General features: G+C 37.4%; 1 protein-coding gene across 1 annotated transcript in view; it reads right to left on the bottom strand.

Annotated features, from left to right (window-relative positions):
* The window catches only part of PRKDC (protein kinase, DNA-activated, catalytic subunit), a 223,763-nt gene that overhangs the window by 72,944 nt on the left and 134,219 nt on the right, over positions 1–16,600 (bottom strand). The window contains exons 53-61 of the mRNA XM_054595436.1: positions 16,065–16,189; positions 15,831–15,980; positions 14,224–14,397; positions 13,229–13,327; positions 12,015–12,222; positions 10,243–10,432; positions 8,845–9,060; positions 4,451–4,563; positions 2,419–2,550 (exon numbers count right to left, since the gene is read on the bottom strand). Of these exons, the coding sequence (XP_054451411.1) occupies positions 2,419–2,550; positions 4,451–4,563; positions 8,845–9,060; positions 10,243–10,432; positions 12,015–12,222; positions 13,229–13,327; positions 14,224–14,397; positions 15,831–15,980; positions 16,065–16,189 (1,407 nt within the window). The remainder of the gene's footprint in view (positions 1–2,418; positions 2,551–4,450; positions 4,564–8,844; positions 9,061–10,242; positions 10,433–12,014; positions 12,223–13,228; positions 13,328–14,223; positions 14,398–15,830; positions 15,981–16,064; positions 16,190–16,600) is intronic.

Genomic DNA, 16,600 nt, shown 5'->3' on the forward strand with positions numbered 1-16,600 from the left:
AAAGTAATGATGGAAAACTTCCCTAACTGGAGGAAAGAAAAAGTCACACAAGTGCAGGAAGCACAGAGGGTCCCACTCAAGAGGAACCCAATGAGGCCCACTCCAAGACACATCATCATTAAAATGGCAAATATCAAAGACAAACAGAGAATCCTAAAGGCAGCAAGGGAGAAAGAGGTAGTAACTAATAAGGGAGTCCTGATACGGTTAGCAGCTGACTTCTCAACAGAAACACTGCAAGCCAGAATAGAGTGGCAAGAAATATTCCAAGTTGTGAAAAGCTAAGGACTGCAACCAAGACTGCTCTACACGGCAAGGCTCTCAAGGAAAATGGAAGGCAAAATAAGGAGTTTCCCAGACAAAAGAAGCCTAAAAGACTACACCTCCACCAAACCAGCACTGCAAAATATGCTAAAGGGACTGCTTTAAGAGGAAGAAAAAGAGTCTATGAATACCCAGTTCCTTTCACAGTTGCCAGTACTTGATATTACCAATATTTTTTAATACGTATTAATCTTATTGTGACAATGATGTGTTATTTTAATTGTACCTTTATTATTTGTTGAAACTAAACCTGATTTTGTATATTTCTTGCCTATTTATACTATTTTTAAAAAGCTTTAAATGACTTTTTGGTATCCTTTATCCATTCTTTTATTAAATGTTTGTAGAATTTCTTCCCTAAAAAAAACAACCACCATTAACCCTTTTTTAGATGTGCTGCAAATACTTTCTCATTCTATTACTTGTTTTTTAACTTTTTTAAAATGTATATTACTGTACAGTCTTAAATGTTTAATATAGTCATATTGTCAATATTTTACTTTATAGCTTCTGGGCTTGAATATTTTACTTCAGGGTAAGCAAAATATAGTTTGTATTTTCTCCTAAAACTCCTTACATTATACATATTGATTTTTAACTCACCTGAATATATCTTGTATAATATGTGAAATAGGGCTCTATAATTGTTTTATTTCAAGTAATAGTGGTCCATACACCTTATTTGTTGAATAAGCTTTATTTTACCCACTGATTTGAAAGATCAACTTAATCATATACTACATTGTTAGACAGATATATACGTTTGTTTCTAGAATGCTCATTTTATTTCATTGATCTACTGGATTATTTCTGTGCTCGTGTCATGTTGGTTTAATTGCTGAGACTTTAAAATCGTTTTAAATTTTTTAATATAACTGACTTTGACATTTAAAAAAAAAACTGCATTTAAGAAAGAAAAAAGAAAGAAAGAAAGAGAGAGAGAGAGAGAGAAAGATCTCCTACCTTTTGCAACACCACAGATGAAACTGGAGGTATTATGCTAAGTGAAATAAGCCAGTTGATGAAAGACAAATACCATATGACCTCACCTATAAGTGGAATCTATTCAACAAAATGAACGAACAAAATAAACCACAGGCATGGAAACATGGAGCAAACTGAAAGTGACCAGAGGGGATGAGGAAAGATGACAAATGGTGGAAAGAAGGGGAAGGGACTAGACAAAGAACATGTATGAATGACCTGTGGACATGGACAACAGAGTGGGAATTGACTGTGGGAGCCGGGGGAGGGGTGGAACGGGTGCCGGGGGGGTTAAGGGGGAAAAACTGAGACAACTGTAATAGAATAAACATGATTTATAAATTAAAAAAAATTAATGCAAAAAAATCCTTAAAAATTTACCAAAAAATGTTTAAAATGGCAAATTTATCTTATTTGACACCTTAAAAATAATGTAATATACAATAACCATTGAACTGTACACTTTAAATTGGTGAATTGTATGGTATATGAATTAAAGCTGTTTAAAAACAAACAAAAAATTCAATAAAAGTCAAAGGATCTTAATCAAGCTGTTGGGGGATAAATATCCTGTTTTTGTCAAAGGATTTGCTAGAAAACTTCTATTTTTACACCTAAGGACTTAGAAAACTATTTCTAATCCTCTGCTATTTAGAGAATTAACAGAGAAGGAAGAAAACTGATCCCACTGAAAACTGATAATCTACTGATTCCACAGATCTCTCAAAAGGATTTTATATAAGCAATGATTTAAATGGCTTAGCACATTTCACATTATTTCATTCTAACATTATAGGTAAGAAAATTAGATTTTACTCTCTTATTTCATAGATTACAACACTGGCTCATAGCATTACGTGTCCTGACAGCACTCCAGCTGCAAGGCTATCTTCTACATGACTCTAAGTCAGAGTCTCACCATGTGAAAAAGAAGTATCGGAGTGAGGAAACGGCAGAGCCCAGGCTCGGAGGGAGGTCTTTTAACCAGATCTACTGTTTAGGACAACTCAACACCTCATTTATGATACAATGTAGCTACACAGTAGGTCCCTGGGACTGTTCTAAACCTTTTTAATCCATCCATAGAAAATGCAGTGTTCAAGGACCAACCTGAGCCACAGCTTGCAAAGGGGTGATCAGGCTGCTGTATTTAATTTGAATGTCAGGAAGGTCTCCTTGACGGTAACTTCTGTACAATATGACTTGGGCATCGTGCTTCATTTTTAACTCGCTCTTGATCTCCTATAATAATTAGAACCAAAAAGGAAGATTTGAGATTTGAATTTTTATTTAAGAAAATCAGTAGTACATGAGCTATGAAACTGTGAGTACCCATCTTTAAGATAAAAGTGAATCAGTGACAATTTGTATCCAAAATGGTTTGGTCACTATTTTTTACTAGCTGATGACAGATGAGAAATGCAAAAGAAAAATCACTATGGCAGAAGAACAGTGAAAAGATAATTTAAATATTTACTACAAAGTAATCAGAATATTTGTAAAATCAAGGAGTTTGATTGAAAATGTTTTAGGGCCATAAATCAGAGAGGCACATTTCCTTAATTATTCTTAGAATAAACCTTGGCTATGAGGCCGAGCGTGAGTACCACAGCCACTTCAACAACGGGGTCCTCCAGGGCCGGCTCACCCACCAGGGCCAGTGTGGGCCTTCCATTTGATCCTTCATCACCCCAACCGATGATTCACCCCCATGCAGGGCTGTGGGTACCCGTTTATCTCTTTGCCTAGAATGTCCTTCGACAGCTTTTCATTCACCATTTGGTTCCCATCTCAGATACCATCTTTTCCAAAGGCTACCCTCAGACATACTTCCCCCAGACATGCTCATTACTTGGTTAACTGGTTAACATCCGTCATTGCACATATTTCCCCCCACCTCTATACCACCAGCACCAAGTAGTTCCAGACACTGAGCACAATGCTCTAACAAACAAATGACCACAAGTGCATGGCCTTCCGATGACTGATGTTTTTCTACATTGTTCTTAATAAGTGGCCAGCCACTTCAGATCAGAAAACTGATGTCAGAGGGAATGCAGAGCCTCCTATAGCAGGCTACTCTACATTTCTTAAGTAGTAAGAAGGCCTTTGAATCAGGCCAAAATAACTAATTTCTACCCAACTCCTGGTTTTATCTCTTCCTTCTGTTGTCTAGATATTGTTATTTCCTTCTGGCATGCCTAGTTAGGTTTCGGGTTTAATTAGGAGCCCTCCAGGTGTGATGGGGCCAGTGACATAAACTTGGGACAGTGATTTTGGACCCTAGTCCTAAAAAATAGTTAAAGTTAGAGAGACAAGAGGGAGAAGTAGAGTGGATATAAGCAGATACAATGGAACCATTCAACCACTTCATACTTAGATTTGGAAGTTCATTAAGTGGTTAAGGATTTAAATTGAATTAGAACAAAGACAGGGTTTTTTCTTTTACTCATAATCTCGTCTTTTTTTCTTAAAAATTTTATAATAATTACTGATTTATAACTAAAGCTGAAATTACGGCAAACAAGTTATTTCATTATTTCCACATTCTGTTAATTCATGCCGTACTTGTGCCTCTAATCACTGCTTTCAGCCAACAGCTCTGGTCTTTCTGCCTAGCCCTGTGTACTTCTTCCTATGGACCAACAATGCCCTCCATCCAGGTACCTCCAGGAGAGTAGTGGGTCAAGACCCTGGCCTTGAGGTAGAGAGTGGGACAGTTCCTTCTGAGCAGCTACAGTTATAATGTGTAAACTTCAGGAGTAATTGGTGGTCACAGTTCCACCATGTAGAGAAAGTCAGTCTGTTCGAGAGGACAAACCTAAGTTATGATGAGAGGTTGAGAGAAGGGGGTCCTGCCAGTGCCTATAGCCAGAACACACCACAGATTCAGGGGGTGACCCACACATGTTTTATTCCAATTTCCCGCAACCTCATCAGTAAGTCTTGAATGCCCTTTACATCTACATTTGTCAGAGAAGACTATGGCTCATAAATAACTTCAGGTCATATAGTGCTGCTTCTGTGATTTTGGTTTGTAGACCAATATTGGAACCAGTATCTGGCAGGAAGCTTGTTTCCTTAGTGTACATTTATAAAATAGATATTTCAAACTAATCAAATTCTTGAGAAACATACAAACCTTCTCTCGTTTTTGTTCAACAACATTTTTTTTCGCATAAATCAAACTGAGCTTTTCCCGGTCCTTTAAAAACCGTCTACGTAATCTTAATATTTCTGCCCGATTATCTGTACCTGAAGAATAAAAAGCAGGTATGTTACAGTTGACCAATTTAACATTTACAGTTGATTGCCTCATTCCCAGAATCCCCTGAAATAAAAGTGAGATTGCTTACCTCTATTTTATACTTTTATTTTGTTTTTCTTTGTTTCTTTTAAATGACATAGGCCAATCCAGAGGATATGATTGGTCAGTTTTGGAAGCTAAAGAACAGAAAGCTGTAACTAACTCAATCCACTCCTAGTGCTGTGGTGGAGACAACATGCCAGAACAGTGAAAGTGGAGAAGACTTGAAAAGCTCAGGGCCTGGCAGCATCAGCACCTCCAGAGAAGAGGAGAAAAGTGAGGCTGATGCAGGAGGTGTGGACTGAAAGCCTGGCCCCTACACTGTGGGTATGGAGCTGGGTAACAGACACAGGGTCTGGGAATGAAAAAGCCCGGCAGGACTGGAGGCAGAGAAGATACAGTGACCATGAAGACATCTGGAATCTGGAGCTGCCTTCTTCCACTTGTTCCCCAGACTTGTGCACCCAGGTCTTTATCTTGCAGGTCAGAGATTAGAGATTTTGCCACTAGACAATCAGCCGGCAAAAAAGAGATCGTGACATAAGTTTCAATGTCCTGGTTCAGCCTGACCTCTGCTTGGTGAAAATCAGTCAGTATGCACTTCCAATTTGCAAGCTATTCCAAATGCTTTTTTAGTGCCCTACCTGGGAACACACATGAAAAGCCCAAAATCATCAAGTATTATGAAGAAAGCTTCAGATATAAAAGACAGAAACTTAAAAACAATAGCAAATGAGCCATTGCTAAAAATCAGACTATGTAGAAAAAAAGAATCAAAACAGTATCATTTATCAGAAAGATAAGAGTAGATACTGCAACCATGGATCAAGGACTGAAGGAATGTTCAGAGAATAAGAAAAGTTTATGGGAGTTTAAAATATGATAATAACATAAGAGCAAGAGTTAGAAAATAAGGTTGAAGAGAGCTGTCAGAATACAGAACAAAAAGGACAAAGCAACAACAACAAAATCAGAAGGATAATCCAGAAGATTTGATATCCAAGCAACAGGATTCCAAGAGAAAACTGAGATAAAGAAATCATCAACAAAATCACCAAAGAACATTCCAGAACTGGAACATACAAGTTAGCAGTCTGAAGGAGCCCTGAAAAATAGACTAAAATAGACTTGAACCAAAGAATACTTTTGGGAAATTTCCTAAAACTGGTTCAAAAGAGAAGATCATAAGAGTGTCCATAGAGAAAAGATCCAGTTCTTACAAAGGATCAACAAAAAGAATGACATCAGGTTTCTCAGTAACAATGCTGTGAAGGAGGAAATTTCTGTGAGTTCACACTCAGAATTCTGTAGCTAAACTACCCATGAGGTGTAAGTACCACTAAAAGCAATGTATGGCATCAAAGTATCAAAAAGAAGCTTACTGATTATGATCCCCTTTCTCAGGAAGCAGTTAAATGAGATGTTCCACCAATAAGAAGGAACTAAACCGTAAGAAGGAGGAAGAATCAGGAAAGGTGAACAGACACACAGGATGTAGGGGAGGTCTCTGGATGACAGCTAAGCAGACACCCCAAAAGTAAACATCCTGGGAAGAGGCAACTTGGAGGCTCTAGAAGAAATTTCTTTGAGAACATGAAAAATTTATATATGTTGGGATACAATAAAACTATAAAACTCAGAGGAAATTTGGTGATAAATATGTAGAAATCTGAGCATCTAAAACAAAATATTATTAATGCCTGAAAAAATTACAAAAAGGAAAAAATAATCATAGACTCACTCATGGGTCAACCACAAATACTATTTATGTACTCAAAATGAAAGGAAATTGAACATTGAAATGGAGACTAAAACATAAATATCTGAAGAGGAAGGCATAGAAAGAATTCATTGTGTTTGCCTGCGTGTGCGAGGGGGCGGGGGAAGGGGGGGAGGGAGAGAGAGGGGGAGAGAGAGAGAGAGAGAGCGCGCGCGCGCACACCCACACGCATGATATAGGGGTGAGAGGCAAGAGGGAGCCAAGTCCTTAATGTTCATAACGTGAAACGAAAAGCATGACTAAATCTGAAAGAAAAGAAAACTAACAATATAAAAAGATTGGAGAGATAGAAGTAAATATCAAAAACTTGGCTAAAATGCTGGAATTGGCTGCATTTATTTCTACTAACAAGACTTGGAAAAGTATTTGACTCTTTAGAACTATATACATGAATTACTTCAATACAAATGACTAACGGCAACTGAAATAAAAAATTAAATAATGACTGAAAAGTGATATTTTAGTTAGATTACAACTTCAGTTTTTAAACTGTATTCTCTTTCAATAACAGTAATTAGTAACATAGTAAGTACTAACTCACTGTATATTATAAACCTCCCAATGTTCTTCTTTGATCAAGAAAATACATATATCCTAAAGAAGACAAGATATAAAATATTTTAAATCTACAAAGGTAGATGAGGAGATTCAAGTATATTAATTAAATTACTCTTAGTATTTATTTTACCTACTCATTTCTATGACTTTCTCCAAATCCATACATAACTTTTATGGAAAATGGTTTAAAAATTAGGTTTCACCTCTTATCTTCCTATACATGGTCCCCAATTCTAATTATATCATCAGTGACTTTTTTTTCCACTCTAAAAAATGTAGACGGGAAAACTGCAACAATTTGAGTTGTGTACAATAACTCCTGCCATCCTTAGCAATTTCGTTTGTTTCTGAGTCTCATTCCCCATTTGATAAAAAAAATTCAACCAAGAAACTAACTAGCCCACAATTGGTCACTAGCAGTCACTGTAAGTTAACTGTACTGCCCCAAATGCACACCCATCTTTAGCAAGTCTATAGAAAGCAGAAAGCTGTGCATGCCCATGGGTTTGCGATAAGCAGACGTAAAGGGTCAGAGAGACAATTTATAAGAAATAGGAAGGTGACAGTCACTTTGGGACTTCATTTGTAACTTTGGGGCTTTTATAATCAAAGTTACAGGAAGGGCAGAGAGCCATGTACTCTTGGTGGATCATACACTAGTTTGATGGAAAAACAGAAAAGGAAGAAGACTGTAAATAAAAAACGCTGGTGGGAAATAGTCAAGTGTGGAGGAAGACAGAGGGAGTGGATCCATCAGCGCTCTGCCCAACTCAGTTATGAACCAAAAGAAGGACACAGATTTACCTTTCCATATTAAATTTAGAGAATTGTGTATGGCCACAGAGTTGCAGTCTGAAATTGTGAAAAAGAGTAGTTGAGATAAATAAAGTATTTTGTGTGTGTATTTTTTAGTTCCTACAATTAAATAAAAAGGAGTTTACTGTCACTGTTAATCTTACTTCTATTTAAATCCATATGTTGGCATTTCCCCAGGTTTCTGTCTTAGGACCATTTTCTTACTCTGGGTTTTCATGCACCGCCAGAATTACAATGGTCATAATGAGCTAACTCCCAAGCTGACCTCTGCCCCGGCCCTCTCAGTGCTGGGTCTGGGAGCTTTGTTGGCCCTTTCCACTCAGCTCTCTTACCACTGCCCATGGGCTCACTGTTTGTCTTTCTCACCCCATCTTCCTCCTTCCTTAACCCCAGGTAAAGGTGTGGTTGCTTTGACCTCCACCTCTCAGTCCTCCTCAGGCACTCCAGATGCAAACCTCCCCGACAGGTCATTCAGAGACCCTGGGCCTGGCTCTGCTCAGTTCCTGACCTAAACCCACACCCCACACCCTCAAGTCTGTTTTCTCGGCACTCTTTTACTCCCAGTGCGTTCTGAAACATTTAATTGGATTGCTACAGTGGGCTCTCAATAAATGTTCATGCATTCTATACTTCTGCATCTCTGTCCTTGTTCACCCTCTCCCTTCTCCCATCTGAATCCCCCAATACTAGTTTCAAAGGCCACCCCCTCCACCAGGTCTTTCCTGAGGCTCCCTCTGGAAAACGTCTCCATTCTCTACCTGGATTTATACTCTTTGAGACTTAGTTCACTAATTCTTCCTCATCCCAAGATCACCTACCTATTGCCTTACCCACCCCTGCTGTTCTGGAAAGTCACTAGTTAAATGGATTGAGCTCAATTTATCAATTGTTTTTTTTAGAGCACATACAACTGTAATTTCAACATGGTAAATGCCCAGAAATTTACTGAATTAAATTTTAATTACAGGTTATAAGGATATGTGAATACAAACAGAAATGTGCTTTCTTTATCTAAGCCTCTGCACTGATTTAGAGGGTAAGTCATTTTAAACACATTTCATCAACCTTACTTTACCTTTTGCTTTGTCATCCACCTTGTCCCCTGGAAGGGCCAGCCTTTTTTTCCCAAAATCAGGTCCCACTGACTTCAAGGCTACCCTCGGTGACTTTTCACTCCTCTTGTGAGCAAACAGTAAGGAGGAAGACAAGGAATCAGATGATGGAGAGACCATATAATCAACCAGCGGGTCAATACTGCTCCCAGTCAGCCAATTAAAGGAGCTTCTTCCATCTGCAAAGAGGCATGACCAGAGATGTCACAGGATGCTCAGCGCTGGACAGCCCTGCCACATCCATGCCCAGCTGCCACTGCACCGGGGCAACACCAACTGCCACAACACTGCATGAGAGAAGGGGGCCTCATCCTGCTTGCACCGGGGGCCTCTGCATGCTCTCCTGTGATGGTGGTTGCGGACAGTCCTCTAGGGAGGCAGTCATGTCACAGCAGAAAGACACTGGGTGGAAACTCCATGAGGTCGTCAGCGGACAACCCGACGCAACTCAGGTGTATGAGCCTCAGTGTCCTCATTTGTAACGCAGAAAACGTATCACCTGTTCCTTCAAGCTGCTGCAATCATTACAGAAATAACATTTTGTAAACTAAGATCCTTTATTTTTAATATCAGTGTCATAAACTTTCCATTGTAATGATTCAAATTAGTCCTACTTCTAGAACCAATTGAATGTGAAAAAATTTATATAAAGGAAAAATGTTGAAGTGTTTCTATAAAATAATTTAGATATTTTACTCTACAACTTACACCCTGATGATCAAAGGAAACAGCTGAACCATTTGAGAAAGAAAAGTTTAATGTATTACAGACAGTAAATAAATTTGGTTTAGCTCTGCTTTGCTTCTGAGATATAAGCTTTTAAATTTGATGCACTAACCAGATTTTTCTGGACAAAACTGAAACAGAGCATAACGTATTAAAACTTTTCCTCTTTTTTCCCCCAGTCAAAAATCTTTTTCTCCTTTTTTAAAAAAATTGTGGTAAAATATATATAATATCAAAATGACTATTTTAACCATTTTTCAAAATGTAAAGTGCTACAGCATCAAGGACATTCTCATAGTTGGGCAACTATCACTATCATCCACTATCACCGCTACCTCCAGAACTTCATTATCTTCTCAAACTGAAATGTCATACGCATTAACCAGTAACTCCCCACCGTCCTCTTCCCCAGACCCTAGAAACCACCCTTCTACTTCCTATCTCTAAGAATTTGACTACTGTATGGGTTTCAGTCCTTTTCTCCTTGACTGACACATCTTTTTGTTGTGGTTCTTATCACTTTTCCCTATTATTGTTTTACTTCTCTTAAATAGGGTTAAGTTCTTACAGTAGAGGCTGCTCCCACAGGTGATAAGCCTGGCACAAAGGAGGTAGGCATTCAGATTGATGGTTACCTGTGCTTTGTGTAGGTGTGAAATCATACTGCTGTTGGGTGGCCCGTATCTTCCTAGTCATAACCCCTTGAGCAGAAAGGGATCCTTCCTGGGTCCAGGTCTGGAGAGTATTCTGGGAAGCTTGAGTCTCAATAAACATTGGAGTGAGAACAGTACTTCGCAAGCGCCAGTCAGAATCAATAGTATATTCCTGCATGTAAGAGTTTCAAATAAAATAATGCTCCTTTAGCAACATGGAAATATTTTTATTTAAAACCCAATAGCATTATCAGCAAGTATGTACTATAATTAATATATCTCTGTAGGAAGCAGCAAAAGGACCATTCCAGATTTAAAAGTTTTAACTAATAATTATCTGCCAACTACAAACACTAATTGGTACTGGGGGAGAAATACCATTTTTCTACTCCTTGACATTCTGCATTAAAAGGTTTAATGCCATACTCAATAAGAGCACCACAACTCCAACAAGTTAAAAGACTCAACTCCTCCCTAAGTACTCTCCACGTGCCTAGCACTTTGGAAGGTACTAGGAATACAAGTGCATGCAGAGCAGTCAGGCTCTGCCCAGGAGCTCAGGCAAACATGAAGTGAACTCTTTTGTAAATGTGTAAGATTCAGTCCTTAGGCTCCCAGGAGACAGCATAAACTTGGCATGTACAGAGTGAACAGGAGAGATGATGGAAGGGAGAGAAGGCACTAAGGAGAATGGAAAATTTAAGTGGAGGCTGAAAGAATGAGAAGTGTGAGCCCTGTGAAGGGAGTGTGGGCAGAGGTGGGTAAAGCAAATGTGAGTGTTTCAGAAAGGAATGTGTATTCTAAGTTAAAAACAACAACAAAAAATCACTAAGCATCAGGGAAATGCAAATCAACACAGAATATTAGAATTGTTAGAATGGCTTTTATCAGGACAACACAAAACAAGAAGTGCTGGCAAGGCTGTGGCAGTTCCTCAAAAAATTAAAAATAGAACTACCATATTATCTAGATATATCACTTCTGGGTATTTTTCTGAAACAAATAAAAACACTAAGTTAAAAAGATATTGCACCCCCATGTTCATCGCAGCATTATTTACAATAGTAAAGACATGAAAGTGACCTAAGCGCTCAGTCATAAAGAAAATGTGAGATATATATAGAGATATATATATATATATATGAAATATTCATCCACAGAAAAGAAGGAAATATTGCCATTTGCAACAACATGGATGAATCTTAAGGGCATTTGCTAAGTAAAGTAAGTCAGAGAAAGATGCATATGGTCACTTATATGTGGAGTCTAAAAAAACAACAGCAAAACAAAATAAAAAATTTGAACTCACAGATAAAGATAACACATTGGTGGCCATCAGAGGTGAGGGTGGGGTATGGGCAAAATGGGTCAAGGGAGTCAAAAGGCAAAAACCTTCAATGCTTATTTCCCATAGGTCATGGAAATGTAATATACAACATTGTAACTACAGTTAATAATGTATCATATATTTGAAAGTTGCTAAGAGAGTAGATCTTCAGAGTACTCATTACAAGAATAAAAACTGTACTGTGATGGATGTTAACTAGACTGAGTGTGGTGATCATTTTGTGATATATACAAATATAAATGATCATGTTATACACCTGAAACTAATATGTTATTAGTTTTTATTGAGTTATATCTCAATAAAAAAAGAAAGCCAATTTAAGACAGTTGGAAAATGCTGACAACAGAAAATGCTGATAACAAGGGACAGCTTATAATATTTATTATTGCAGAGACAAGCACTTCACCTGAAATTTGCATTCTGATAGAGGATGCTCAAACACAGGGTTTAGATAATCTGGGCTCATGCTGGTCATTTCAAGGAGAAAATCTGTTGCTAAACTTAAAAAGTGCATTTCTATTTTTGGAGAATATAAAGAATTTAGTGCTAACAACCGGTCCAAGGTATTTGAAGGTAACCTAGCTTCGTGGCTCCAGAAATTTCGAATAATTAATCTGAAAGCAGAGAAGGAGAAAAGCATATTGCTCAGACATTGGCAAATGAAAAAAATGCCCTACACATGGTGTGATATGGAGAAGGCACAATTTTTAATTTATATAAATCTTAACAGAGAGGGAAAGCACATTCAAATTGTATAAAAAGTATAATCTGAGCTACAAATAATAATATGTATTAAAGGAAGGAACTATTCTAAAACTTTAGCATATTTAACAAGAAGTGAGCAACTGAGTGATTTAATTCTCTATTACCTGTGAAATTTTTAATGATAAGTATACATAATATTAACTATTTTGAAACTGAGAAAACACCCTAATAAATTATATACAATTCTTTACTGCCTTGCTAAAACTAATGACTCCAAAGATTAGTGCCATAAATATTCAAAACTTAAACTAGTGAAAAATCAGTTTAGGCTTTATAATTTATAAATGCTTATGAATTCCAAATGCAATTTTTAAAGGCTCTATGAATTTTAAACTGCGTAACAGAAAATTAACTGATATATAGAATCATACAAAAAGTTTATGTCTTATAAAATTAGTACTTGATAAACATTCACCTGACTGACTTATAGTTAGGCATTTTAGATGAGAACAGTCATCATATTTCCATGTATAATTAACATTACAGTTTCCTTCTGTTTTTAACATCTCATTCATTAGTAATATGTATTGTGTGATCTCAACTATTTGAGTTAAATGAAAAACATAGTAATTGTCATCAGATTTTCATTTTTTAATGCTTTAATTAACTGCTCTAGCAGAGACAGCTTTATCCACACCACTTTTTCAAGAATTTGATATTAAAGTAAGTTGTCAGGATTTTTAGGTCTCCTGTGATTTAAAATACATTTTTATTTAACATGAATACAAGAGGCAGAGAAAATGCTCATATTCCAAATACATTTCTACGACTGCTAAAATCTACACTATGCTAGTCTAGAAAAAAATACCCCTAAATTCATTGTCGTGGCCCAATTATTCCAGGAGGAGCACATACTGAAGCCCAAGGTTCTCCTCGGTCAATCCCTGAATCAACACATCTTTTGCCAATTTAAATATCTCCTGGGAGTCATCATCTGTTTGACTTTCTGGATCTCTGAGAAAAATAACACAATGACAAAACATTAGTACTCTTTTGTATCACTTTTGTTCAAACCAGTAACACTGTCTAGAATTAGTAAAGAAATCTGGCTTTCTCCATGGAATTTAAAATCCAAATTAACAGCAGAACACATTCTCATGTGTATGTACTCCAACATGCTCCCCTCTGGTGCCTCTGCGAGCCCATTCAAGTGACTGCCCCTCTCTCAAGTGCATGGGAGGAAGGGCAGGTGGCGGCAGCAGGGTTTCAGGGGCCTCGCCTCCCTGGGGATGCTGGGAGGTGGCCCGGGGCCCACGGGAAGTGGTGTGACGGTGGTTCTGAAGGGTGAAGGCATCCCAGCTGAGCTCATTTCCTTAATCTTGTTGGATCTTAAAGGGATACATATGAAAACAAATACACTTAAAAAAAAAAAAACCTCACTGGAGGACATTTTCTCATTGCTACCAGAAAGGGAGGAAGGGAGGGAGAGAAAGAGAGATGTGAGAAACATTGATTGGTTGCCTCCTGAACACGCCCGGGTGGGAAATCATACGTGCCAGACTGTGGATGGAACCCGCAACCTAGTTATGTCTCCTGATTGGGAATTGAACTCGTAACCTTTTGGTTATGGGATGATACCCCAACCAACTGAGCAGCACCAGCCAGGGTGAAAAAAAATTATACTTTCAACTCAATCAATAATTTCAAGATCTGAATATTTACCACAGATATGTAATATAAGTTAAAATAAGGATTAAGGATACGCTCCAATATACAAAAATAAACTTGTTTTAATTATTAATCATATGTTGAAAATGTTTTCATTATTTATTATAATCTGTTCCAGATTGCTAAAAGCACCCAAATTCTCCCTTAAGAAATGTAATACAAAATGTGAATGTAGAGCTTACCGGTAATTGTCATGAATCCACATAAGAATATTATACATTTGTTCCCTACACACTGGAGAAGGATGAGAAATGAATTCTACAATAGGATTCAGAAGTTCTCGGAGTTCTACTGGTTTCAATTTTGCCATCATCTTAAAAATTATGTCCAAACACACTTTTTGTCTTTCATCATCTCTATAATAAGGGAGATTTTTAAAAACACACAAATATATCAATTTTTATTATTATACTTTCAAATATGACAGGTTAACCTGTTTTTGCACTGTTCTATTTCAAAATTTATTATAATAGCTAATACTACACTTATATAAAAATTACATTTTTAAAAATAATTATGGGCTAGATTATTAAAAATAAAGTAATTCAATGTGGAATCTTGGATTGAATCCTGGGAAAACTGGAGAAATCCAAATAAAATCCACTTTGGTTAACAGTAATGTACTAATGTTAATTTCTTAGTTTTCACAAATGTACCACAATTACGTATTTTGGGAAAATTGAGTGAAGGGTATGTGGGAACTATGTGTACTATCTTTTAACTTCTCTGTACACATTTATTCAAAAATTAAGTTTACTTTTTATTAAAGATTTGTATTTATTTATTTTTAGAGAGAGGGGATGGGAAGGAGAGAAATATCAACATGTGGTTGCCTCTCATGTGCCCCCTACTGGGGACCTGGCTCGCAACCCAGGCATGTGCACTGACTGGGAATTGAACTAGCAACCCTTTGGTTCACAGGCTGGCACTCAATCCTCTGAGCCACACCAGCCAGGGCAAAAGTTTACTTTTTTAAAAAAGATGCAAATGCCAAATAAAATAAGCTAAATATAAAAAAAAATTTATGATTAAAAAAAAAAATGATCTTAGGTGTTAAACCTGGCAGGTCATATGTGCAATTAAGTGTAGTCTGGGTCCCAGATAAGGTGCACACCTATTTCCTTGTGTATTTTTTCCTCCTTAAAGTGTTTTACACACAATAGGTACTCAGTAAATGTTTAATGTGAGATATTAGAACACAACATGCAATCTTTTTTACTTGCACAGTACACATTTATCTATTGTCTTGGCCCAATTATTCCAGGAGGAGCACATACTGAAGCCTAAGGTTCTCCTCGGTCAATCCCTGAGCCAACACATCTTTTGCCAATTTAGATATCTCCTGGGAGTCATCATCTGCTTAATTTATCACTATGTAAAAGATATTAATACAGACAAGACTGGAAAAGAGTACAGAGAAGTAAAAATATTTTAAATGACCACAGCATTCTCTTTTAACATTTACCAGGAGATTTCATTTATGAAAATAAATGAGCAATCTTAACAAAAAAAAAAAATTAAAAAAAAGGAAGTCTCTTACTTGGCTATATAGATGCATTTTACATCTGAAAGCAGCCTTAGAAAACAGCCTCAAATGTGGCCTCCCCTAGGTGTTAGGTAAGAGGCAGGATGACCAGGCCCCACTACCTTTCCTCCTCAGATTCAAATTTAACAAAATTAACCATTCATGAAAATCTATAAGCTCTTTCTGAGTTGCATGAAATAGATGAACAAACCAACATTTTATGCGCCTGCTGCATTGAGAACATGAGGCTGGTTTCCCACTCACCTATGTCTCATGACTTGAATGAAGTCCTTGCTCTTTAACTGTAAGAACAGATCTGTTATTGCCTCTGAACGACATAGCACCACTTCTAGACAGAGAGTCTTCATGACACCATGAAATTTTGGCAGCAGGAAGAACACAGTGTTCATAAACCTAACCAGGGGACATGGCCAGTGAATGAGAGGGCAGTCTCAATTACCTCCCGCCACCAGATGTTCACCACCAGCAACCTCTTACCTATCGGCAAAAGGAGGGAAGTTCTTCACAATTTTGTTCAAGCACACGATAAATTTGTCCTCCATTGTATTCTGATGTTGCTTCAACTGTTTTACAATCAGTTCACATACGGACCCCTCCAGTATCTGAAAAATTAAGTTTCTTTTCCAATACACAAAGGTGGACACTTATATGTAAGTTTTAGAAACAGGTTTATGTTGAATAGTTAAAGTGTTTGGTGCTATCATCTCCAAACAGTGTTCACCACGTGAAGCCCCAGGAGTGCTCACAGGTTTGCATTAACAACTGCGCACCACAGAGGCTCTAGAGCCGTGAGTTTGGGGAAACCAGGCTGTAGATACACGCACTTCTGTTGCTAGCACTGGCAGTGTCTGGCTCATGTCCTATGTCAGATTGATAAAGATTAGCACTTCCTTCTGACAATGAAACATGGCCAACAACAAGTCATTTAAGAAGCTGAACTAAAATTAGTGTAAATACTCATTAAGACACATTTTATTTACCAGTTTTCATGTCTCTGCTTAAATATTCACAGA

The sequence above is a fragment of the Pteronotus mesoamericanus genome, unplaced genomic scaffold (genome assembly GCF_021234165.1).
Source record: "Pteronotus mesoamericanus isolate MK-2021 breed Mesoamerican mustached bat unplaced genomic scaffold, CSHL_Meso_final scaffold_54, whole genome shotgun sequence".
Lineage (NCBI taxonomy): Eukaryota > Metazoa > Chordata > Mammalia > Chiroptera > Mormoopidae > Pteronotus > Pteronotus mesoamericanus.